Source organism: Gobius niger, assembly GCF_951799975.1.
Source record: "Gobius niger genome assembly, chromosome: 12".
Lineage (NCBI taxonomy): Eukaryota > Metazoa > Chordata > Actinopteri > Gobiiformes > Gobiidae > Gobius > Gobius niger.
This window is the reverse complement of record NC_136863.1, coordinates 9,906,455-9,931,770: the sequence shown is the minus strand read 5'-3', so window position 1 is coordinate 9,931,770 and position 25,316 is coordinate 9,906,455. Positions and strand designations below refer to the sequence as shown.

At 40.3% G+C, this 25,316-nt stretch overlaps 4 protein-coding genes across 4 annotated transcripts; 1 reads left to right on the top strand and 3 right to left on the bottom strand.

Annotated features, from left to right (window-relative positions):
- Positions 1–1,152: 1,152 nt before the first annotated feature.
- Positions 1,153–6,166, top strand: ccdc33 (coiled-coil domain containing 33; the record flags this gene model as incomplete). Its single annotated transcript, XM_079568444.1, has 6 exons — positions 1,153–1,284; positions 3,028–3,116; positions 4,811–4,933; positions 5,053–5,149; positions 5,220–5,311; positions 6,152–6,166. Exons 1-6 carry the CDS (start codon positions 1,254–1,256, stop codon positions 6,164–6,166), a joined length of 447 nt encoding a protein of 148 aa, XP_079424570.1. The 5' UTR covers positions 1,153–1,253.
- A 935-nt stretch (positions 6,167–7,101) lies between these two features.
- cyp11a1.2 (cytochrome P450 family 11 subfamily A member 1, tandem duplicate 2) lies at positions 7,102–13,964 on the bottom strand. Its single transcript, XM_079567738.1, has 9 exons — positions 13,646–13,964; positions 13,342–13,497; positions 12,871–13,070; positions 12,453–12,656; positions 10,530–10,690; positions 10,294–10,460; positions 9,266–9,344; positions 8,581–8,793; positions 7,102–7,288 (listed from the first exon to the last, which is right to left on the bottom strand). Exons 1-9 carry the CDS (start codon positions 13,897–13,899, stop codon positions 7,160–7,162), a joined length of 1,563 nt encoding a protein of 520 aa, XP_079423864.1. The 5' UTR covers positions 13,900–13,964; the 3' UTR covers positions 7,102–7,159.
- A 201-nt stretch (positions 13,965–14,165) lies between these two features.
- On the bottom strand, positions 14,166–17,171 carry stoml1 (stomatin (EPB72)-like 1). Its single transcript, XM_079567706.1, has 7 exons — positions 16,785–17,171; positions 15,638–15,744; positions 15,420–15,569; positions 15,027–15,230; positions 14,735–14,942; positions 14,472–14,657; positions 14,166–14,390 (listed from the first exon to the last, which is right to left on the bottom strand). Exons 1-7 carry the CDS (start codon positions 16,906–16,908, stop codon positions 14,197–14,199), a joined length of 1,173 nt encoding a protein of 390 aa, XP_079423832.1. The 5' UTR covers positions 16,909–17,171; the 3' UTR covers positions 14,166–14,196.
- A 1,340-nt stretch (positions 17,172–18,511) lies between these two features.
- nr2e3 (nuclear receptor subfamily 2, group E, member 3) lies at positions 18,512–25,316 on the bottom strand. The gene is made up of 8 exons (XM_079568197.1): positions 25,214–25,316; positions 23,918–24,059; positions 22,440–22,543; positions 21,500–21,757; positions 20,267–20,451; positions 19,050–19,278; positions 18,761–18,866; positions 18,512–18,680 (listed from the first exon to the last, which is right to left on the bottom strand). The coding sequence occupies exons 1-8, from the start codon at positions 25,287–25,289 to the stop codon at positions 18,548–18,550; spliced, it is 1,233 nt and encodes a 410-aa protein (XP_079424323.1). The 5' UTR covers positions 25,290–25,316; the 3' UTR covers positions 18,512–18,547.

Here is a 25,316-nt window from a genome sequence, read left to right as displayed (position 1 = left end):
TTAAGTCATACCCAGAGGCATGACTGATGGAGACTTAGTGACTGTGCAACTATGCAACCTCTCGTGATATAGTTCTATCAAAGGGACACCTTTATTCAAGCAAGTAAGGTGAAGCATCTTGCACAAGGAGGCAATGGCTATAAACTGAGATTGAACTATAAACATAAAATAAGAGGGCATGCATCTCTCTCTTTGTCTCCTATACTGTAGCCTGGGCACAATCTAGTTCCACGAATCACTAACCTGTAACAATGAATAACCAGTTGCTTAGTCATAATGATAACACAGAAGAAAGTAAATGTTTGTAGCATGTATCTAGGACAGAGAAAGGTACCTCTGTTCAGGATGTAGGCCATTGTGCCCGTAGGCCCCCCCACACATCTCATCTCCATCATGATTGTCCCGGCCCTGCCCTTTCTATTAGACGCTCAATTTCACCCTGGGTCCCCTGGGAGTGTCAGCCTCAGCAGAGAGTGGAGTGCGGCCCCTCCCACATTGCAGAGGACAGTGCACAGACCATAGCACAGACAGGCTGTTAAAGGGAGGAAAAAAAAAAAAAGGAGGATTGGTGAACCATTTGGCCGACACTGAACCAGAGGCTTCAAACACTTTGTATTTCCGCCGGAGAAATTGCATTTGTCTCGCAAAATGTGATATTTTCTTTATTCTGGCCAGACAGTAATTTCTATGTAAATTTGCTAGACAAACAATTCATTTCCTCAAGTTGGCTTTAAAGAAATAGAGGCAAAAGGAACACAAGTTACTTCTAGGATTCATGTTTACAAATATGATAATGAATTGAAGCCTTGCACCCTATCTTATGCTAATATTTATTGATTTTTTTCATGGTGTTGGCTGCCTATTTATTGGAAATATGTTCCTGCTATTTTTTGTCGTCCAGATTTCTGCCTGTTCCCCAAGTCAAAAATCCAGAGGCGGTGTGGGGAGACCTCTGGTGGGGATTAGTGAAACTGCATGGAACACCTTCAACATTTTATACAGCCTAAACCTCTGCTACTTTTGCTCAAATAAGCTACAAAAACAAATGTTCATGTTCCTGGTTACTCACCCTGTCTGTCGCGTGCTCGCGTGTGTCCAGGAGGTGCAGAGGTACCGCGGAGCGATGAGGCACATGGCGGCGGACCTGATCTCTCTGCGCGCGCAGCTGGAGGCGCTGCAGACCGAGAACAGCCGGCTCCAAGCGCACCACGACCCGGGGCCTGGAGCTGCTCAGGGACACGGACCTGGACGTGATGACCAAGACTGAGATGGCTGACCGCATTGGTAACTCAGCACTGGCTCACTTTAGCCTGGCTCATGTTGTCAACAAAGTTTACCCAGCACTGTAGTTTTCTCAATTCACCCAGGTCTTCTCTCTATTAACACGATGTAGGCTGTTTGTACATGAGTGGTTTGATCACACAGTACTTTTTACTTTGCCTGAGGAAAGTTAGGTGAAGGTCAACTGTATTTCTCTGGCACATTTACAACAACCACAGCTGCCCAAAGTGCTTCATATAAAATACAACTTACATCTAGATATACAAAAATACAAAAACAAGGCATGATCAAAAGATTAAGTATAATAAAAATAGAGATTACGTGCAAAGAATACATTATGGAAGTGGAAAAGAAAATATTTTTTTTTTTTTTGTTGGATTATGTCCTAAAAATATGACCAAGACCTTTGCGCTTAAGCTGCATGAGTGACTTCATGAAACTTTTTGAAACTTGACTTGACTTAAAACTGTTTTAACTTACTGAGTAAATATTCAAATCATTTTAAAGTGACATACTCTAATTTGAATAAATAGTGTGAGTACTCCACTCACATCTGTGTATATGTTTCGAGTTAAACTATTATTATTATTTGGAAATGAGTTACAACAATTAGAACAGGGATAGTCAATGTCAATGTCCAGCATAAAACCTCCGGCCCCCAAGAGGATTTTGAGAAATATTATTATACAAATCAGCGAGCAATTGCCTGTTCAATTTCACAAAAAGTGTGAAAAAAATACAGTCAATACAAATTTCTTAGCGGAACATCAAATTAGATCATAGCCATATGAGGCTCGACACTTGGCCTTTTGACAATGAATAAAAACGTCCCTCCACCAAGAGAACTTGCCGACTCCGTCCTAGAGGATGGAGATGGAGGGCAGGGGTCAAAAAACTCTGTGGGAGGAGACAGTTGTTGTTTGAAATCTAAAATCACTCACGAACCACAACCTCAAATTAAAGTGAAATAACGTTATTGAACAAGCAAGATGACGAAGGCGAATAATGTTATGTTGCCGTTTTGGGGCAAAGACGAGTTCTTGGACTTTCATCCCCACTGACCTAAAAGATAGAAGGGATGAACACTAGTAGCTTCCATCTTCACCCCTGTTTGGAGCTATAGGAATACATTGGGAGAGGCCAAATGCTAACAACATCTTTGGTCATTTGCGTGACTGAGATTAGACAGGTACAATCAACTCGTCTAAGCTCAGATAAGAACATATCTCAGCATGTAAAAACGGTGGCCTGTTCCTTTAAGAGGTAAAGCCATGGAGAAGCATTATCCATTTGTTTTGTGTTCTCAGAAAGGACACAGACTCAATATGCAGGGTTACAAAACACAGCGTGTAACGAAAGTCATGTTGTGAGGCTAAAGCAGGACAAGACATTGCAGTGAATTTGGAACACACAGTAGCTACATACCTAGAAAAATAAGTATTGCTTGGGTGTGACGTATATATTTTCCCTCTAATGTCCTTGCAGCAGACTGGTGTGAGCGATAAGGGTTCATGAGTTTGGTTCATGGTCCGTGATATGGCGTGTGGGCAGAGAAAAACTAATCTACTGAAGGACACTGCGTAACCTCGATGCAGCTATCCTCCCCAAACGCCGCCCGCTTTGAAGTCTCATCGAAATGAAAATCTCTCCCCAGCAGAAGTTTAATGGAGATAGTGTTCTGAGAGCTCTGAGCATTTGAGAGATGAACAAATTCTTCACTCTGATGTGTTTGTTGTATGTCCATAGCGTCTCTCTCGAGCAGACTGTCCAATGAGCGCAGCAGGACCGCGACTCAGACTGACAGGATCCAGCAACTGCAGAACCAGCTCATCAGGGTAAAGATGCACGAAAGAAGCGAGTCCGAAAGCTTTGTTTTGGCCTGATTACTGAGAGGTGCACTTTCGCCCATCAGCAAGGTCCTGGGTTCAATTACGATCCCAGATTGGGCCTTTCGGTGCAGAGTCTGCATCTCCCCCCGGTGTATGGGTGGGTTTGTAGAGCCGCATTTGGTCAAAACAGTTAAAAATGTGATCAAATGTTCACTTCTTCGTGAAATGAAAAAATGCATTATTTTCTAATTTTGCATTAAAGCAGTACTAAGTAACTTATTTACCTTAATAAATCCTTTCCGTAGTCCCTGTGGGGGTAATACAAGTGTTTATGGGGTGATTGGAGGGTCTTTCATCTCCCCCTGGTGTCTCTGGGAAGAAAACCATGTTTGCAACTTGACTGCCACCGGTGCGGAGAAAGCAATACACACTAATGGAATCACGAAGAAGAAGCTAACAGGCTAACGGGCAAAGCTAACTGTGGGCTAACGTCACTTTAAACAGTATTTACAGCCAAGTTTGAGTGAAAAAAAATATTTCCATTGTATAATTGGATGCACAGTAACCCTCTCTCCCTTCGCCTTTCCTGTCAGCGTAGTATTTACTCTCCAAGACAATTAATAAATTAAAAAAATCCTAACTTGCTACAACACCTGCAGTTGCACTTATGGCCTCTAGGGGGAAGAGTTACTTAGTACTGCTTTAAGTAATAGAAGCCCCCCCCCTGCACTTGTTGTAGTGAGACCCCCACTGATGTAAGCAATCAAATGTATGGCAACAGTTTATGACTTCACACAAAGCATTTTCAAATACTGTTTCCACACCTTTTGTTAATAATCTCTGTATATATTATTTATTATAAGCACCTAAGTGGTGACTGCATACATTGTTCAGTCATTTAATAAGTTTAGATCCTAAAAGACAACATGCTCAAACCGTTTTCCTTATCATAACATAATCATTTGTGACTAAACACAACCAGACATAGGAATGGTGCACATTGGGACGATGGCATCACTTCAGGTGCTTATCAATGTTAACAATGGTGAGTAAAACTGTAGTAACCAAAGTTATTACTAAATGCATTGAGAGTTCTTTCTTCTTTACAAAATTCATGTAAATACATTTTGAACGTTTATTACGTAATCTGTGTGTGCAACATCTCTGGCCCTATGAAGAAGAAAATGGGATGAGTTTCGAAGCGTCGGCCATTGAGTAGAAACATGTCCAGATATGTTGTTTTAGTGGACTCCATTTAGTTATTCTCCTGGAGGACTGAGCATCCATGTTTAATGTACATATAAAAAAATGTGGAAACGGGTCACACATCCTAGTTATTTCATGATTATATCAGTAATTACCTGTCAACTCCCAGGAAACGACATTTTCTTTGTGATATTACAGAGAGATGCACGATCCCTCCCCAAAGTCACCATTCTATTTCCATCCTATTGGCACGTCATTACAGTCTGGTTTATGAAAGAGCGTTCCAGCAAAGATGGACCGATGGCACAAGAGAAACATAATTGACTAAACTGTTTTGTGGGGAGCTCAGTTTTTAAACAGTCAATAGACTCAGACTACAGTAAGCTAATGCGGGGTTGTGGATCTGATGCTGATGAATGGGTAATAATATCACTGTTGTGCGAGGAGAAGGACAACTGCACTAAAGAAGACGTTCATCTGATTCCTCTGTTCAGAAGAACGACAGTGAGAAGGAGCTGCTGAGGCTGAAGAGTCTTCTCCAGACTCAGCCGGGGCGTCTGCAGCAGGAGCAGAGGCGGGTGAGCGAGCTGGAGGCCATGGTCCGGCGCCAGGGCAAGGTAGCGCAGTGACACGCTCCTCTAGTGTGAATCAAACTGCATTTCAGAGAGAGGCCAACGTGAAGTGAATCTGAACTTCACTGATGTTCAGTCATAAACACCAAGTCTGTGTGTTTCAGGCGATTGAGAAGATGGAGAGAGCTCAGCAAATGTATAACATCTCAATGATAAAGAAACAGCATGGGAACATAGGACAGGCAATGACAAAAATAAGAAGTGAGTGCAGTGCAGTCTGGCCCTTTTAATTTCAATATGGACTCCAGAGTGATGTTTCTGTTGTGTGAAGGTGAAAGTGAGGGGAGACGAGCAGCAGAGGACCCAAGTCTGAGCCAGGAGCTACACAGGGCACCGACACCTCCCGCACCGCCCTTTGCACCGGTATGTCACGTGTATCAACAATCTATGTCTAGACCATAATTTTCTGGGCAAAATGTTATATTGACATCGGTGCAGACAAAATAACATTGTTACTATGCACGTTTTGTGACTTGGCAGGATCAGTTAAATACACAATGGGTCATTTTGTAACTTGTGTAATTTCTGGTTGGTACAAATTCTAAAGTTATTGTAGTGTTAACCTCTTAACTCCCACCTTAACTGAGCTCATATTACCAGTTTTACCCAAATCTAAAAGCTTCTCGACTGGAGAGTTCACAGCCTATAGGTCAGGGTAACGCCTCATTTGAAAACTAAGGCTAACAAAACTCATCTAAGTTTCTTCCTTTTTTTTTCCCATCACTTTTTAGTCATTTTTGTTGTGTTTTTATCATGTTGATGTTACTGTGATTAAGCCTCAAAAATGTGACCAAAACTTGTCAAAAAAGCAACAAAAATGTGACAAAAACACAAATAAAAAGGATGAAACTGTGATAATGTTAACGAGGAAGAAGCTTAGATTAGCTTTGCAGGTTTTAGCTTTGAAATGAGGCGTCACACTGTAATGCTCAACTGGAGAAAACACACTCGGATAAGGCGGGGGTTAAGAGGTTAAAATGCTGCTTCCTAATAAAACAGGAATCAAGGAATGAATACTTTCTGAACCCACTGTAAATATAAATGCAAAATGTTGACATAATCACCAATAAATATGGTATTTCCATCCCCCAGCATAAAGAAGAAAACGCAGTACATTCTTACACAAAAATATTGGGGGACCCTCAGCTCCCGTCTGTGTAGTCCATGTTGCATGATGTAATGTTTGATGTTTGGGCCACTCAGCTCTTCAACTTTTAGGACTCTGACTTGTTTTCCTTTTCAGAGTAAAGCCACTGCATCAGTGAAAGACCAAGAAGATTTATTGGCTGAACTAAAAAGAACTGATACCAGGCGGCTCATACTGGAGCAGCAGGTGAAATAGACATTATAATATACATATAAAGGATCATTATGTGACTTTATGAAACAGTCTGTGATGTAAAATGTCATTTTTGTAGCTTGAAGAAAACTCAAAGCTGTGGGGAAAGCAGAAACAGCAGATGCTGATCCATCTCAGCGAGCACGGATATGGACTTGGTCAAACATCCTCAACACTGTCACAGAAGTAAACACAAATGCAGAACATAGAATAATTATCCTATATATCATATTATAATCAATATATTGCTAACTATGAGTGTCAGATATTGTCCATTTTACTATATCAATTCACATGAAAAACGTTCTAATAAAAAAAAAGGCACATTCCAGAAGATTTCTTGTCATCCATTTTATTCAGATCTTGGTATTATTAAAACACAGACTTAAAGGGACTGTATGGAGTTTAAAAATGCTAAAATTAAGTATTTTCCTCCCCCTACATGTTCCAGCCATGTCCTAATGTGTAGAATGAGCTCAGACCTGTTCACCACAACTGCCTCTAAAATCCTGCACTGTTACTCAAAAAGGTGTTAATTCGGTCCGAAGTCAGGCTTAATATAGAACCTGAGGTGGCAGTAGTGAGCATAAAATGACCAACTTGCATCCAGTCCCTTTAATTTTGACCAGGACATAATTATTTAAAGTGAACTTGATGTGGTGTTACATACGTGTTTGCCCAAAACACGTCTATTGTCTATCGTTCCACACGTGAAGCACAGACAGAGAATTGATTTAGCATCATCTCTAAAGCACAGGTAAATTATATGTACACAGCAGAGGGAGTGAGGGGGAGAGTTCAGCCCCTTGTTGATTAGTTAGCTACCATTTATTTGACATATTTGGTTTGATTTAAAGTGATCTCAGAAACGCTCAGACGTGTTGGCTGTTCTGTAGCGGCTTCAGGGTCAGTATTATCGGCTTGTCGGGCACAAGGATAAGTTCGAACACGCTTTTGGCATCGACGTGTCGTTGCTTCTCCACTTTGAAGTTCTCCAGCATCTGAAAGGACCAAGGAAAAGGAATATTGTAGAGTTAATAATCGAGAGCGCACTTGTTCTGTATGAGTGACACAATGATTATAATGTCACATCGCATTACGAGACTATTTGTTACATTTGTTCTGTCTTTGCTCAGTGAAAACATAGGTTTAGTCCTGACTTGACCTTGATCCAGGTCTGACGGCCAGTGTGACCGACACATTGCAGCAATAAAAGCCAAAAAAAACAGAGTGAGACAGTGGCGACATTTACCTGGACAGAAAGACCTGATAACTGGGGAAATCAGACAACACAATAATCAGATCGGACTCCTTTACATTCTCTTGAGAAATATGAGAATCCAAAACTCCGGGTTCTACATGAACCAGTGCAGATTTGGATAAGAACTGCACGAATTACAAAAAAAATATCTCCAGGTACCAGCAACACTCTGGATAACTAGGAAATGAGGCCCTATGTCAAAAATCCTGAAATATCTCTTTAATTCTGATTGGCGAGAGGGTGTAGGTTAAAAAGTGAAAATCTATATCACTCCACTGCAGCTGTTTCCCTCGTAACGACAACCAATTGAGCTGGTAAAACAGCTTATAGAGTGGAATAACTACTGCCCAGGACAAAAAGGAAAAGCAAACAGGACCCAATCAACAGTTTCAGGTATAAGGCGGGATAATACAATGTCCATTATCAGAAATAAATGGATTTCGCGGTGTCGCAGCAGACATTCATTTCTGATAATGGACCCTTCGTCGTCCTTTATATAATCATGGCTGGGACACTGAGGATGACGCTCCTTAACCACTCAAGTGTTGAAAACACACTGTGCTTTATCTACAAACAAATTAGAGATTATATATACGTTATTTCATGGATAACTTTTGTCTTTTCATGATATCTTTAGTCTTTGTGACGTTAGTTTGGCCTCTTTGTTGTGTTTACCTGGTTAGTTATGCACACGTGTGAAAAGCTCAGAAAGAAATCAGATTATACTGTTTACAAACCACGTCAATAATCCGAGAACTCTAGAAATCAGAAGGTCTAAATGTAGCCAGTGTGCGGGAGCTTTTCCTTATTTTAAACGTTAAGTATCCTCCACTCTTACACATGTGTTGGGAGAACAAGTCCTGTAGAAACCTGATTTTTTTTTTTTTTTTTCATATGCTAAACAAAAAGTATGAATAATATTTGAACATTTCCTTAATATTGAGCGTCTTTAACAATCATATCGGCATGTATCTGATCATATTGTGTTGTTAATTGTGGACATCACCGTCAGTGTTTTGCTCACAAACTCACATGGATGAGGAAAATCTGCATCTCGGTCTCCGCGATCCTGCGTCCCAAACACTGCCGTGGACCGAAGCCGAACCCCAGGCTCCTGAAGTAATGCGTCTCAGTCATACTGTCAATGGTCTCAGTGCGGATCCAGCGGGCGGGCTGGTACTGCTCCGGCCGCAAAAACGCTTTCGGATCGCGGCCCATGGCATAGAGTCCCAGCTGTACCAGGGTCTAAATGAGACACGACAGGACGATACTGAGCCAACAGACAACCTTAAGACATGTAGAGTTGTGAAAATAATCAATACTCAGATATTAGGAAACTAGAATTGGTTTCCATGGTTCCAAGGGGGTAATAAGGCAGCTGTGCATGTGGACAATGAGCTGAATGTCACTCTCTGCTCTTTACTGGTCTAGTCCTGTACTGTCTAATACTGCCTACGGACCAAAACCTTAAAAAATAGTTAGCATTGTCCTTATTTTCCAAGAAATTTAGATTTAAAGTGATGGTCTGTAAGATTGCAAAGTGAAAAGAGAGAGAAATTGAAATGAAAATAAACATCCAATCCTCTCCTGATTGGCCCAAAAAGCAGCTCTTAGTTTGCAAAATGAGGAGATTTAGGAATGAATACAATTGATACAAATAAATGACATCTATCTGAGTATCAAGTAACAAGACGACCACACGGGCTCGTGCACTCACCCCGGCCGGGATGTGGTAGTTCTGAATGATGATGTCCTCGGTGATGTATCTCTGCAGGCTCACAGCGACTGGGTGTAACCTAGACATGGCACAGAATGAACAGTTGTTTACTAACATTGGAGTCCATGTCCAAAATGAGAAGACAAAAAAAGCACTAAATATTTAAAAAGGCAGTTTATTTTAATGTTTCTATTCAACATTTTGGAAATTCTTGTTCTTCTTCGCTAAGAAGATACCTGGGATTCCAAGTATCGTTACTTAAACGATACTTGTTTTTCTATGCCGATACTTTTTTCAATACCTATAATAAATTATCTGTCCTAGAACCAAGACACTGATTAAAAATATTATTTTATTCCTTTTCCTTCCATTTAATTTCCTTTCCATTTGTATGATTTGTTTGAGGTGAAACAAACAAAAAACAATTTTTAAGTTATTCTTAATGTTTTTAACCTTTTTTTTTCATGTTTTTTCCCCTCAATTTTCCCAACTTTTTTTTTCATTATTTTGCCAATTTAAATTTTTCTATTTTTTTCCCCTCAAATTTACTCCAATTTTCCCACTTGTTTTTCCCCATTTCCCCCCCAATTTTGTTCAACTTGTCTTTCACTTTTTTTTCTTTAACATTTTGATGAACAGCAGCATCAAAACTTGAATACAAAGATTTTATATTTCTTTTTTTCGATACCTTTTTTCTCTATACCATACAGGTAAACTATCGTGTCATGGTACTTAACCCTATTCCTGGTGCATTCCATGATAATAAACAAAAAGACAAAATATAAAATATTGATTCTTTCGTACATAAAACCTTTTGAATATTGCAGAGTTCTTCCATGGCTCTTTCTAAACATTTTATATTGTTAAGCCATTTTTGGTTCCCCATAAAATGGTAGCGTTCAATTTGTATCATTCCATCCCAAACTCTATTACTTATATTTCAAGAGCAGCAAGAAGAGTTTTATGACACAGGAATGGAATGTGTGAAGTTTGCCAGAAAACCTGAATAAACTACTATGATCTATTACCGTAGCGTCTCCTTGAGAGCTCCTTTGACCAAGGGAACGTGCTTGAGCATTTCCTGCATGTTTCCCTGGCATTTCTCTCGAGCCTTGAACACCTCCGCCCTCAGCTCCTCCTGGAGGTTTGGTTGTCGGGCCAATTCATAAAGCGTCCACTGGAGAGTAATGGAAGTCTACTTTGAAAAACAAGTACAGGTTAATAATGTTACAAGCTTTCCCCGTAAGACACCGTGTTCACTCACCGTATCCACTCCTCCAGCCATCAGCTCTGTGACGTTGGCCTTAATGTCCTCAACAGAGAGCTTGTCCAGCAGGAGCAGGGTGGCTAGGACCCCTGGGTACTTCTTTGTTTGCCCCGAGTCCTGCCGCAGCTCTCTGTAGATGTTCTGGATACACCTGTCCGCTGTAAGGAAACAATGAAAACTTGGTCATAATCACAAATCTTTATCACTTTCACTTTGTTGGTTAGAAAATGCAATATTGATCTAAAACAGCTGAAACGAAATATCCAGTAGTGTAACTTCCTGGTTCACTGAAATAAGCCCCGCCCCCTCCTCTTGCTCCCCTTCGCTGTGCACTGTTTCAATAAGAACACCGCTCGGCACATGTGGCCCTAGTTAAACTATGATGAGTGAGTTTTTTTGCTGTTCATGGTGCTAAACACTGGAGAAGATCCTAGCGGCTCGAAACACAGCTCCAGCTATGTTTTTGAAGAGAGAACAACATTGTAACATGATAAAAAGCTCTTAGCGTCTTAACCTGCCGAAACAGAGCAGATTTTCTCCAGTTTGGCTTTACCCAAATCTTCTTAACTTCTTAAACTGATAGAAATGTTGCAAAAAACAGACAAAAGTGATGAAAATGCAATGTAAAAGAGATAAAAATGAAACAAAAAAGTGCCAAAAATTTGGCAAAAATGTGACAAAAAATGTAGAAAAATACGCTGAGAAACAGATAAAAATGTGACAAAAAATTGGCAAAATGCAATAAAAAAAATGTTTAATTTTTTTAAAAATGTGCCAAAAAAGTGAGACAAATGCAGCAAAAATGTACAAAAATACATCGAATAAGAGATAAAAGTGCAACAAAAATACGAAACGAACGAAAAAGTAAAATGCGGCAAAAATGTGATGAAAAACAGACAGAAATGCAACAGGAAAGTGACAAAAATGCAATGAAAAACTGACAAAAATGTGCCAAAAAAGTGACATAAAAGCAGCAAAAAAGAGACAAAAATACAAAAATGCAACAAAAAACAGACACAAATGCAACCAAAAATTGACAAAAATAAGCAGAAAAACAGACAAAAAGGCGACAAAAAAAGTGATAAAATGTGATATAAAAAAGTTAAAACATTTTTAAAATGTGCCAAAAAGTGACACAAATGCAGCAAAAAATTACAAAAACACAACGAAAAAAGAGATAAAATGCGCCAAAAATACAAAAAAATAGTGACACAAATGCGTAAAAAAAGGGACAAAAATGCAACATTTTTTTTTTACAAAAATCCACTGAAAAAACAGATAAAAATGCGACAAAAAAAAGTGAAAAAAGCGTGACGAAATAAAAACTTTTAAAAGTGATGGCAACAATGAGAAAAAAAAATAGGTTAGATCAGTTTTGTAGGTCTTAGCCTTCAAGTGAGATGCTACACTTATAGGCTCTACTTGAGAAGCTTTTAGATTTGGGTAAAGTTGAACTGGAGAAAATGCATCCGGTTAAGGCGGGGGATGAGAAGTTAAAAGTGCTATAAGCTTGATGCAACAGTTGTTCGTCCACAGGTCCAAAGACTAGCAGGTTGAATCAAGCTCAAAAAGTGTATCCTGTTACTTTGTCCTTGGGCAAGACACTTCACACAACTCATTTACTGTATGTGTGAGACTGTGGTGCATGAGTTAAGTAACTGTGTGAGAGGTAGGACAAATGTTTAATTTGAATAGAAGCACAGGCAAAACAAATGGCATTCTCCCTCTAATTAGATTGTAACAGGTTCAAAATCAGTGCATACTGTCATTGTGTCTTCCCTTTACAGAACACTTCGCCCAGCGCCGACCAATCACAACAACTAGTTCTGGAAATAGTTGGAAAATGCTGCCTTCCATCTCCTTCTCCAATCTGAAAGCGACTAATATTGCCATGAGTGAAATTAGAAGGAGGAAACATGCCTTGGTTGAAGATGCCGTCCCAGGCCTCCACGTGGTCCCGCCACACTTTGGAGCCCAGCCTCCTCAGCAGCTCCGGGGGAATGAACAGCATGGGCGAGGTGGTCTTGAACATGACCGTGATGCAGTCGATGAAGTGCTGCACTTCAGGGTCGATGTAGTCCAGCATCAGACCCAGGCGTTCTCCGTACAGCACCGCACTCACCGCTGCGGGACGAGCAGAGCAGGAATCACATCAGCAATACGATAAGAGAAATAGAGAAAAAAGGAGCACAGGGATTACTTCCATTGGTCCCCTCTGATCATTATAGTTTGTTTTGATATCAGAATTATGTGGATATTTAGTCATGCTTTTAATCATCTACTTCTCACATTAGTCAGCAGAAGTATTTCATCACTACTTGACAAAATGAACACTTACATTCGAGAGCGAATTTGAAGAGTTCCTGGGACAGGTCTGTAGTCCATTTGTTCTGACCGCTCCGCTCGATCTTTTTGTGAACTCTCTCCACAAAATCCAGCCCCACTTCTTCCATCAGAGGAATAAAGTTTTCCTGGATTTTCGGGGCGATTACCTCTTTGTTCAGAATGACACGGTTTGAACGCCAGTCCTCGCCGCTCCTGTTGAGACATAGTGTGTTAAACCTAAACATCATGCCACACACAGATGGGACATGCATACCTTGGCTAATTAAAAATCTGGACTAACTTGGAACTAAAGCAGGACTAAGGATTGAATTGAAATAATTGAAAAAAACATCTGCACAAAGTTTCTTAAGCAAATTGACAAATATCACTTACCTGAATTAAAATAAAAGAACCACAATCTACTGACCATGTCCAAACGGGTGAAGTAGTTACATTTAAATAGTATGGGTTTACCAATACACACTTGAGAAGAACTCCGTATCTGCGGTTCCTGTAGTCTCTGTATGCCGTCCATGGCTCTACGTTTAGCCTTTTGGGATAATGGCCCTCAGCTTTGAACAGGATGGCAGCATCCTCTGGCTTGACGATGTTAACACTCTCGTAGTAGCCGATTTTTTCTCTGTCAGATAAGAAAAATGTAAACACACGGCCAGGCTTGATCTCTTTATTGGCCTTGACAATAAACTATTTTTATTCAAAGTATAGACATAACATGTTACTCATTGCATTCATTTTAAGAGCAGTGTGGTTTGTGAATGCCTTCATACCTGTAAATGGGCCCAAACGTGTTGAAGTTGTTCACCATGATGCGATGAAGGTTTTTGAAGCCGTCTTGTTTCCAGAAGTTGTACAGATTGACCACACTGTTCTTCCACAGCCCAGGGATCTCATTGAAGGGCCGGACAATGCTGCCATGTGATTGTCGGACCACGGATACACTGCTGCTACAACGTGCTCCCACAGGAAGGCTCTCCTCTGCCCAGGAGAGAGGTCTCAGGCGCCAGACACTCCACCGGGACATAGTGAGAGCACACTGAGCTGCAAAGCTCCGTCTGAGTCAGGGACATGAGTCGGAGGAGGCTCGTCCAAGGCCCCTGCGCAGCGCTCAAGGCAAAGTGACAGCTACTCACTAATGATGTCATGTTGACAACCATTAGCATATATTAAACACGCTACAGCCAATGAATGAAAGATGTTTAACTTTATTACAATTCACTGATTTGAAATCTGCATAAAACACTCTAAAATTATTGAGCCATTTAAGATTTCACACAAAAACACAATCATAAATAAAAATAAGTGAATTTATAAACATACATCATTTTCTAAGTAGCTTAATAACTTCTTCTAATTTCATGGCGGTTTTCACATCGCCTTGAATCCGAAGTCTGCCACTGCTGTAGGCAGCGAACGGCCTCAGTGTTCCCTCAAACAGAGCCAGAAGGTCAGTGTCTGTCAGACTGAGAGTGACATCAGGGTCTGGAGACGACCCTGTCCCTGCAGAACCACTTCCTGCAACACAAACAACGGTGTCCTGTTCATCTTTTGTTTTTGAGTATCTATGTTACCAACAAAAGCGGGAAAGGAGCTGACCTTGTCTTAGATCCACGTAATAATTTTTCTGCTGCTGATCTGCAGAAGTAATGCAAAACTGGAAGCAGGCTCCAACCCGACTCACAAGACCCTCAGAAAGCAGCAGTCTGACAGCACTGAGCAGCTCCTCCACAGAGTGAGGCGAGGGGACAGGAGCAAGCTCATCTGTCACTGTTACAGTGTCTTCTGAAATTAAAATTCAGCATCAAAAACTTTACTTCATGTTGCACATTACTCAAGACGTGATGTGAATTTGAACAAACCTTGTTTTGGCTGAGATAGATTTTGACTGAAAAAATGCATGGCCAGCTGCTGAATGGGGCCAGCGATGCCTTCCAGGCCAGGGACAGAAGGAGGCAAAATAAAGGAGCCCTGAGGGCCCTCCTCTGGAGCTTGGAGGATGGAGCCAATAACAAGTTCAACCCGGTCCACTTCAAGGCCCCAGGGCTTTGTCATCTCATTAATGTCCATCTTTTCAAAAGAAAAAAGGTGTACAGTTACTTGAATAAAATGCTTATGAAAATGTTACAAGTATAGAAAAGTATATGGCCGCACCCCCAAATATTCCCCCAGTTTGACCCTCTCACTCTGGATCTCTTTGACTGTTTTCTTGGACAAACTATGGCTCAAGGCCTTGTGAGCAGTCATCCTGGTAGATGCATTCAGGTCCTGCACAGCCACCACAGACAGGACAGGGTTCCAAATCCTGAACTGGATATCAGCTCCAACCAAGAGTAGTCCACCATCTAGTGTCCTCACCTGAAAATACAGACAGACAAATCTTTCAATTTAGTTTTTCCCTTAAATACTATACAATGTGAAAACTATAGAGTAAACAATAAAGAAACAAAACATTTTCTTTAATATAGCCAAGATCATCAGTTGAAATTTCCAAGTTGGAGCTCGTAAATTAATTAATAAAGTGTATTATTATATTATTATTATGACCTGACAGGGAGGGATGCTGAAGGCTCTGGTGCGAAGGTCTACTCTCTGCCACTGATCGATGAGAGGAAGCACCAACACTACTCCAGGTCCTTTGGGTGGACAAATACGCCCAAGACGAAACACCACTATCTTTTCGTAGTTGGGCACGGTCTATGAAAAACACATTAATTGTATGTTTATTATCGACGGTAATCAGATCACACGTGCCATCATCTTACCTTGAGGACAAACCATCCAGATACAGGAAAGGTAATGAAGGTCACAATGTAGACCAGGAATATGACTATGAGGTTACATATCCAAGAGAGCCAGCCCTGGGAAGCATCTAAAACATAAACATGGTATGAAAAATGGCTTATTATATGTGGGAACCAGCTTACTATTTATCTAAAACTATTTAATTTTCTTGAGGATAGAAGGAAAAGTGCTCCCCCAGACCACATTACAGAAACAAACATGGGTAGATTGGACTATTATATACTACTGCTGTATTAAAACATTATCAAAACATTACTTGTATTCGTGCAGCAGTTTAACCTCTGACCTCCCCCACTGAATCGAGCATATTTTCTCCAGTTCGGCTGTACCCAAATCTACAAACTTCTCCACTGGAAAGCAACAGTGTAACGCCTCATTTGAAAGCTAAGACCTACAAAAGTCATCGAAACTCTTGTCAAACTGTCGCCGTGTTTTTGTCACATTTTTGTGGTTTTTGTCTGTTTTTTTGTTGATTTTTTTGTCATTCTTTTGTCACTTTTCATCTATTTTTTGTTGCCTCTTTTGTCGCTTTTTGTCCTAATTTCTGTTGATTTTTTCTCGCTCTTCGTCCTGTTTTTGTTACTTTTAGATCTAATTTTTGTTGATCATGTTTTTGTCACTTACATGGAATTTTTGTTGATTTTTTTGTCCTGTTTTTGTCGCTTCTTCATCTATTTTTTGTTGATTTCTTGGTCATGTTTTTGTCGCTTCTTCATTGAATTTTTGTTGCCTTTTGTCCTGTTCTTTGTCACTTTACATCTAATTTCGTTGATTTTTTTCTCGCTTTTTCTCATGCTTTTTTGTCACTTTTTTGTCATTTTTATACCTAGTTCTTGCTGATTTTTTGTCGCTTTTTATCCTGTTTTTTGTGATGTTTTTGTCGCTTTTTCATCTAATTTGTGTTGATTTTTTGTCAAGTTTTTGTCACGTTTTCATCTAATTTGTGTTGTTTTTCATTGCTGTTTTAGTCACGCTTTTGCCACTTTTTTCATCGCTATTTTGACGCCTTTTTAAGCGTTCACGCGCTCGGTTCAGGCGGGGGCTAAGAGGTTAAACACTACAGCGCTTCAGTTCAGTGGAGCTCCGCCACAGCTCAACGTGCTTTACCTGTGAAGTCGTTCTGGGAGACATTGGGGATGTAGTCAAAGGACAGTCCTCTGTGGGGGTCGGTCACGTACAGACCTGGAGTGTCTCTCTGCGGCAGAGGCTGGTACCCGGAGGACCTGAACATCTCTGTTTTTAGCCTAGTGCTAACTGTAGCCTAGCCAAAAAAGTTAGCCAGCTGGGATATGTTTAGTGCCTCTTTCCTTTGCCCGACATCACCTTTGCATCATTGCATCCGGATAACTGTTGGTGGACAGTGCGATCAATAATATATTCACTTAAGAAGGCATCGGCCATTAAAATCGACACAGCATTATCAAAAATGATCGTTGGAGTCATTTCCGTGTTTGTCGACCGTAGCCCCCTCTTGTTGCTGCACATTAGCCCCCTCTGCTGGTGGATTGGAGCTACCGCCTTGCATCAGACCTGGGCAAATTACGGCCCGCGGGCATGGATCTATAATATTAAACCACACCCATGGCAAAATATTTTCAGAAAATAATTGTCCTACTAAATACTAGGGCTGGGCGATATGGACCAGAAGTCATATCCCGATATATTTAGGTTGAATATCGATATACGATATATATCCCGATATTTTTTCCGCAAAGTGAGAGCTGTGAAAGGAAATGTCAAAGTCAAGCCAAATGCGAGAAGTTTCATTGAAAACTCACTATAAAATGTAAATATACACACTGTTTAACAAAGCTCCGTAAAGTGCACATTTAAATTAAGAAATATCTTAAAATAAAAATAGCCTATAGAATAAGTATTATGGCTCAAATGTGAACGATATCAATATATGCAATGTGGTCTAATTCCATATCTCATTTAAAAATATATTGATATATCTTAGTTAAATATCGATATATCGCCCAGCACTACTAAATACCAGTATCAGATATTCCAAATACACAATTTAGTGTCATGTCCACTAGGATAAAGTTGAGCAGAATAAGTTTGTAATTGTTGGTGCGGCTCCGACTCATTTCAGGCTTCTTTTGTGGGCCCTTATGAAAATGAATTGCCCACCCCTGCTCTCGATCCAAAAGTGTGTGCTGCTTTTGTTGCACTTTTATGGACTGGAGAGCAGAGAACAGGCTTTGCCTGTTAACAAGGCTAACATTTGGTAATGTAAGCAAAGTGTTTCATGAATGAAAAATATAACTATGCTCCAAATCTCAACAACTGCAAAGCTTTTCTCGCACAAATGTGTCATCATTGTGATAGTTTTCTTGTCTTTTAAACAGATATCCTACAGTTTAGCCGAGAGCTGCCAGAAACATTTTCTGCTCGGTCCTTCACACAGCTTTACTCAAAGCCAGAGCACTGCCCAAACAAACTGCCTACTAGAAACTTTCACCAGTCACCAACATAGACCATTCTCAGTCTATCACTCTGGTTGGCAAATCAGCTGTTTGGAACTCAGCTACAACTACAGAGTACACGAGCTCTCTTTACCTCACACTTAATAAACAGAGTCCACTTTGTAGTTCGCCTCCTATTTGCTCCGTTACAATAATATTACTCTAGTTGTAAAAAGTATGATAAAACAACAGATAGAAAACCTACATGTTGGCTACTTGAATGTAAATGCTAAAGTAGGGCAAGCTACTAAAGTAGACGATTAAAGTTCCATTCTTCACAAAAAAATGCTTGGAATAATTTCACTGAATGTATCATGTTTATTAACAAATAACACATTTTACATGTATGCTGACAACATGGCCTCAAACCACATCTGAATCATTTTAATATTCCAGTCTTTAGTTTTTGAACATATCACACAGTAGTTTTTCCATGGGTGTGCTCCCAATCGTCTTGTAGAAGAAGAACTGTTCCACTTGCTGAGAGCTGACAAAGTGAAGAGAGGGCAGCAGAAGCAGCAATCTTCCAAACCTTTCAAGATATATACAAATGCATTTTATTAAACCTCATTTTTAGAGTTCCTGTTTCATGGCGTGTATGTATTCATGTACCTGCCGCTCTGGCTTGGGTAAACTGAGCGAATGTGCTGACCCAGTAAAACCTGGGACTGGTCCTGAAGACTCTCGACTCGCTCTGGATCTTTGAGGCTGCGTGTCTCTGAGAGGAAACAACACATGACATGGTAACAAACTCGCCATGACAACTCGTTAGGTGGGATATACAGTATCGTCAGCAAGATATATACAGTATATAATTTAAATACTATTATTACTAATATTGTCAATATTGCCCACCACATTTGGTTATTATTTTTGCTGACGTAGGCCTCTCATTACACACCTGGTTTGAAGAGCACAATTGCTTTGAGACATGCGAACTCTGTGGGATCCACAGCCAGAGCCCTGAAGCGATGGAAAGTGTCTTCCAACACGTGCAGGTCAGTGATGGAGTTGCTGCTTTTACTCGAAGACTCTTGGAGAGAGAAGAGGGGGCAAGTATCGAATGGGAGCGACCACTGAAGTGCACAGAGGAGGAACAGTTCACTCCAGGCCTCCTCCAGCAGGATCACCTACAGGGGCCAAGAAGATCAGGAGGTGATGACGATACTTCTGCGTAGAATTAAAACTCAGGAAATAATCCAAATAATAATCATGATAAAGATTTTAAAAAGGGTTGACATTTGTGATTACTCAATATGTGAAACAATGTACTACAGCAGGGGTATAGGCAGGCCTGACGTTGCCTATACAGCAGGGTCAGGCCTGGGGACCAAATCCAGCACAGAACCTCTGGCCCCCAAGATGATTTGATAAATATTATTATGCAAATAAGTGAGCAAATACCTGTTAAAGTACCCTAAAAATGTGAGAAATAGTGTCAGCATTTTGAAAATGTCCTGGCAGAACATCCCACTGGTCATATTATATAATGTAAAACGGGGATTCTAGACCCTAAAGTGGGTCTAAAGGGAACTTTTATTCAATATTTTCCATCTGAAACTGCATGGGAACACTAATAGAGTTTGTTAAAATGGTTGTTATTGGGTTGTTTTCATCATAATTTTACAATTGTTCAACAAAAACTTGTGTGGAAAATACAATATTGTATACGATATATGACAAACTACAGTTTTGTTTGGGGCGCGTATTGTCATCCTGGGGTAATGTTGGGTCCCAAAGCCCTGCCACTTAAGAACCACTGATGTAACACATTGGTATTTGCAGATAAAAGTTCTTTACTTTCAGCTACAATGTTGAGGTTCGGCCCCTGGTGTTTTGGCAAAGTCAGTAAAGTAAGCAAATCAGCCCTCCACGGCGCCCTTGCCTAACCCTGTACTACAGCCTACCTTCCCTACATCCGTGAGCTACTCTGTTACCAGAGACGGTAAAATAAAATATTTACTCAAGAAAGAGTAATGGTGGATTATGTTTCAGTGACACAGTCTTAAGTTATGAGAAAAATAAACTTGAAATAATGTATGAAAATCCCAACAAAGAAAATGCCATGAAAATACAAAAACACAAACACAAACTGGATCTACATGAGTTGACTCTTACCTGGTCTCGAAATGGCAGCAGAGAGAAGACGGGAAGGTTTTTGGCCCATTTGACAGACATGAAAAGTAGCCGGGCTGAAGTCTCATAGATGCTCTCAGAGAAGCCCAGGGGGTATGGAGAAAAGCGAACGGAGGGAATGGCTTCTTTCTCAGCCTCGTTGGTCGTCACATCAATGGTGTCCTCCACTTCAGACAAGAAATCACAAATTGATAGAATGCATTCATCACAACACAATGTTCAACAAATGAATCCGCTCCATAGGACCCTCCGACCAACACCAACCACTCACTCTCACACACACTATGGGATTTAATTTGCCAACCTTTAATTTTTTACTGATCTGAGCCACTGCTGCTGATATTGGAGTCTAATCTATCCAACATGTTAGTGTGTCTGCAGAGATGTAAAGAGAATGAGCTGCTCTAGGCCAGGACCTGCTTTAAAAATGCACAATCACAATGAAGTGCTCCTGGTGAAACAAAGATTAAAGCCACACTGTGTAGAATTTTACCCAATAAATAAAATTGAAATACAACCATTTATTTTATGAAAGATATTTTCATAATTTAAAAATACTTCAGAAATGTACAAACAAACATGTGTTTTTGCTGTGAGCGGCTCAGCTCTCCAAAGACATGACTGAAACTTTACCAGTGGGGACGTCTCCAGCTCATCGCCATGGAGATGTCGATTAAAGTCAGTAGAATTTGAACTTTAAACAGGTTATGTCCTGATCCAAATCCATTCTTCGATTACCCACTGCAGTAATAGCATTTTCTGTGTTGAGCTGGTCATTGGGAGCATGTTTTGTACGGATGGCAACAGTGTGGTCCAAGATGTTACACAGTGTGCCTTTAAATTAAAGAAAATTCAAACCAAGACACATAAACATGATTTCCAATAATAGTAACTTGTGACATTATAGGCCCCACACTCTTTGTCGTAGTGGAATCTATGTCCTCCTTCAAAACACTTCACTCACTCCTCTCAGGAATACCATTTTTGGAATTTTATTTATTTTGTTTATTTGGTTGGGACAGTGCATCTTAATGAATATTCCCATTCTCAAACACATGCACACTCATCCTGGCCTATTGTGCATGTTTTTAGTGGTATGGGGAAACCGGTGTACCCACAGGAACCATACGCTGACATGGGAGAACATGCAAACTCCACACAGAAAAGCCGGGACCACCGCGCCACCATGCAAGCAGTTCTCATTCATGTCCTCACCGTCCTCTGAGTCCAGTTTGGCGCAGGTCTCGGCGGTCAGCAGGCTGACCATGAGGCGGTGGCGCTGCTGCTGGGCGCTGAGGGCGTGTTGTTCGGTGTCGGGTGGGGCAGGGGGGCTGTGGCCCGTTACCCGCGGCCGGCAGATGACGGAGGAAGTGAGCTCCGGGGCGGTGGAGACGAGTTCCTGTGTGGTTTCCATAGCGACGGAGTCCAGACTGACCTGCGCCGAGCTGCGAGGCTGGCGCTCGTTCTGGACAGCTGACAAGCACAAGATCGTTATTAAAATAAAAGCTATAACACTTTTTATTTTTTTATTTAGTTTGCTCTCAAAACACAAGCATTAGATTAGAGAGTAATCTAATGTATTGTGTACATATTTCTAAAATTCAATTCAATTCGATTCAAGGATGTGAGAGTAGGCTAATACAATTTAAATTATCTGTATCTTTCAAGTGAGTGAATTGACATTTGAAAATGACATTTGAACATTACATATTTTTAATATAATTGTATTATTTTGATCAACGCTCCTTGTAATTGATTTATAGAGATACTTTCAGGTTAAAGGTATTTCTCTTAAAATTGCCCAGTCTTGTACTTACAATAGTTAAATTCTGTCGCCTTTTCCTTATCAACCTAAATCGTTTCTATGTATGTATATATTTTCTGTACTTCACCCACTACTTTACTAAAATACAACATTAATTCAAAAATATCTGTCTGTCGGCCATAGCCAGACTGTTTTACGATCTGTTTTTATGAGTGAAACTCCTTATTTTAAGTTGATTATGATAATAATTCGCTTGGGGAGGCTAAAAAGTGCATTGAGGCACATTGAGTTGCCTTGTGTACGAAATGCACGGTATAAATAAAGTTGCCTTGCCATTTTTCTTATGCACAGACGATAAACGATCACATTTGACTCTGCGTTTGGACCTACCGTCTTTGTTCATTCCAGCCTGAAGACATTTCTTGAGCCGACACGCCTGGCACTGGTTCCGGTGAGCCTTATCCACGAGGCACTGCCCTGTACCTGCGTGGCACCTGAGATAAAGCCAGTTCATATTTCAATATTTCAGTCAATGATTCTTCTTACTCCTTAACTTCTACTCAATATCTCTTTCTATTTTCCCAGCTGCAACAAATAAACCAGAAAAATATATCATCTGTGGGCAGCTCCATGTTAAAAACTCAAATTACTTCTTTTTTTAAATTTGATACAGATCATAGTTAAACTTTTTCCTGCATGATGTTCAGAAGATATATGGTTAGAATATGGTTTATCATCAGCTGAATAATTATCATTTTATTTCAGGGAAGCAACAATTTTAATGATGAAATGTTGGGCAGAAGTGACATAGAAGAAGGTAACATTCCCCATTGACTTAACATGGTCGGTACGACAACAGTTTAAAATTGTTTGCCTGCATCTATGTCACTTCCTGTCAGTGTCCAATAAGGAAGTGAAACTATAAACATCACAAAAATGTCCAAACTAAAGAACACTGTGTACCATCTTTTGCAAAATCTTCAATATAATTGTGTAAACTATGTTTTTGCAAAAAATGTGTCTAATGTGCCATATGCACTTTAAGTAAAAGCAAAAATATCAGATTAATTTTCTACTTGCACTACCTCTCAAAAGTTTGTGGTCATTTAAAATGTTTTTGAACGAAAAGCACTACTTGAGAAGCTTTTAGATTTGGGTAAAGCCAAAATTGAGAAAATGTGCTCGGTTCAGGTGGGGGTTAAGAGGTTAAAGGGTAATTGATGATTAGAAAACCCTTGATCATCTATGCTAGCACTGCTGAAAACTGCTGTGAGGATCAAGCTATAGAACTGTTTTCAAACTAGGACTAAACCAGGTCTAAAATGGGTCTGAACCTGGTCTGGACCAAAAAGAAGTCACTGTGATAATATGTGTTTCAATCACTGTTCAAAATACAATACTTTCACTTTAACTCCAAATCAAAAATATAGTGGAGAAGAAAGTAGTGACACCTGCTTAGTAGTCATCATCATAAATGGTCTCAAGTAAAGTAAAGGTACCTCAGTTTTACTTCCTTGTACTTTCCACCTCTGATTATAAGGACTGAAATGTAAACTGCTGAACAAACACATTAATCCCATATATTTCAGATGAGATCATTTGTTGTTAACAAAGGAAATTAGAGTTCAATCATTGCAGCTTATTGTGAATTGACAATAAGTCCATTAAAAGTGCCATTTCAGTTTGACTGCAAGTACTTTTGAAGATAGTGTTCCTCCTGTCATTCTTCATCCCTCCAGGACTTGATACATTATTCATATATCTGTCTCCTTTATGGTTGTGCGGGTCTTGATTTAGTGAAGTAAATGCTACAGTTTCTTGGTGTGTTGCAAACTAAATGAACGACAGAATCTGGATCGTCCACAGACCTGTAGATGAGTCTCCGCCTCACGCTGCGTTTGAAGAAGCCGCTGCAGCCGTTGCAGGCGTAGATGCCGTAGTGTTTCCCGCTGCTGGAGTCAGAGCACACTTTGCACAGCAGACCCGGCCCCTTCGTCACCGGGACAAAACCTGCACACACACAGAGTTTACACACACACGGCTTTGTACTTGTCTGTTTAAGATTATATTGAGATATGACTCATTACAAATACTTAGTGCAGTTCATTGTTTTGGTTTAAAGGGACTATACAGAGTTTAAAAATGTTAAAATGATGTATTTTCCTCCCCCTACATGTTCCAGCCGTGTTGAATGAGCTCAGACATGTTCACCACAACTGCCTCTAAAATCACTCAGAAAGGTGTTGATTCGGTCTGAAGTGCCGTCATGCACGAGCTTAATATAGAAGGTGCAGTTACACGTATGACCTGATGTGGCAGTAGTGAGTATAAAATGGCTAACTTGCGTCTAGCCCCTTTCAGGAGAATGTTTAGTTTATTCTTAAATCATAATGTGGGAAACAGATTCTTGGACATAATGTCTACAAACAAGTATGCTAATTTTTAGTTGTGGAATAAGAAAACCCAATTAATCTCCTATAAAGGTGCATTATGCAACTTTTTATGCAAATTTGACCTTTCAGTGACCCAGCGGTCTCTTATTTTCCATCACAGAGGCCTGTATGATGCACCAGGATCCATTTTTGATAGCGTTACTGGTAGGTGTTCACTGCTGTAGGACCCTTTCAGCTGAAAACCTACAAAACAATTGCTCCTGGAGAGTTGTAGAGGCCACCATGATGGAAAGTCAAGGCACCAGGGAGTCACTGGGTCACAAAAACGCAAATTACGCACAATTTTCCACATAATGCACCTTTAAATGTTTAAAAAATCTGATATTGATTGAAAACCACAGTGATTCTCAAACTGCGGTACATGTACAATGGTGGTACTTGGGTTTATTCAGGCAAAGTCATCTGCAATTTTAGACTTTATTTTGTTTTAATGAGAGGCATCTTATTGTTTTCTTCCCTTATTTTGACATAGTTTAAATCCAGTTTAGGCTTAATTTAGTAAGATTTAGGTGCCAGTTTAGTCCTGATTTGTCCTTGATAGGTGGGAGGTCTGGGGCAGCACTTGCAGGGTCAAATATTTGGTACTTGGCATAAAAAAGTATAAGCGCCACCGCCATGAGGTTGAAAATGATGCTGAACTCACTTCGTTTGCCACAAATGAACAAAGTCAGTGTGCAAACTGTGAACACACAAAACTCAGAATACTCTCACCTGTGCTTGTCGGGCTCAGTCCAGTGAAGTCCTCTGAATGAAGTGGAAAGATGTGGTTGTTGTGCAGGTCTCCCATTGCAGCCTAAACTTCCAGGTGTCTTTT

Excerpts from the sequence above, each read along its gene's own strand:
- cyp11a1.2 (XM_079567738.1), bottom strand. The coding sequence starts at position 13,899 with ATGTCCCGGTGGAGTGTCTGGCGCCTGAGACCTCTCTCCTGGGCAGAG. Across the intron at positions 13,071-13,341 it reads AGATACGGAGTTCTTCTCAA|GAGCGGCGAGGACTGGCGTT; the intron begins GTGTGTATTGGT and ends ATGTCTCAACAG. Across the intron at positions 10,461-10,529 it reads TGGCTGGAGGAGTGGATACG|ACTTCCATTACTCTCCAGTG; the intron begins GTGAGTGAACAC and ends TTTTCAAAGTAG.
- stoml1 (XM_079567706.1), bottom strand. The coding sequence starts at position 16,908 with ATGTTCAGGTCCTCCGGGTACCAGCCTCTGCCGCAGAGAGACACTCCA. Across the intron at positions 14,943-15,026 it reads AACTGGGGGAATATTTGGGG|ATGGACATTAATGAGATGAC; the intron begins GTGCGGCCATAT and ends TCTTTTGAAAAG. Across the intron at positions 14,391-14,471 it reads TTACGTGGATCTAAGACAAG|GAAGTGGTTCTGCAGGGACA; the intron begins GTCAGCTCCTTT and ends TTTGTGTTGCAG.
- nr2e3 (XM_079568197.1), bottom strand. The coding sequence starts at position 25,289 with ATGGGAGACCTGCACAACAACCACATCTTTCCACTTCATTCAGAGGAC. Across the intron at positions 22,544-23,917 it reads AGGCGGAGACTCATCTACAG|GTGCCACGCAGGTACAGGGC; the intron begins GTCTGTGGACGA and ends GCTTTATCTCAG. Across the intron at positions 18,681-18,760 it reads TACCCAAGCCAGAGCGGCAG|GTTTGGAAGATTGCTGCTTC; the intron begins GTACATGAATAC and ends ATATCTTGAAAG.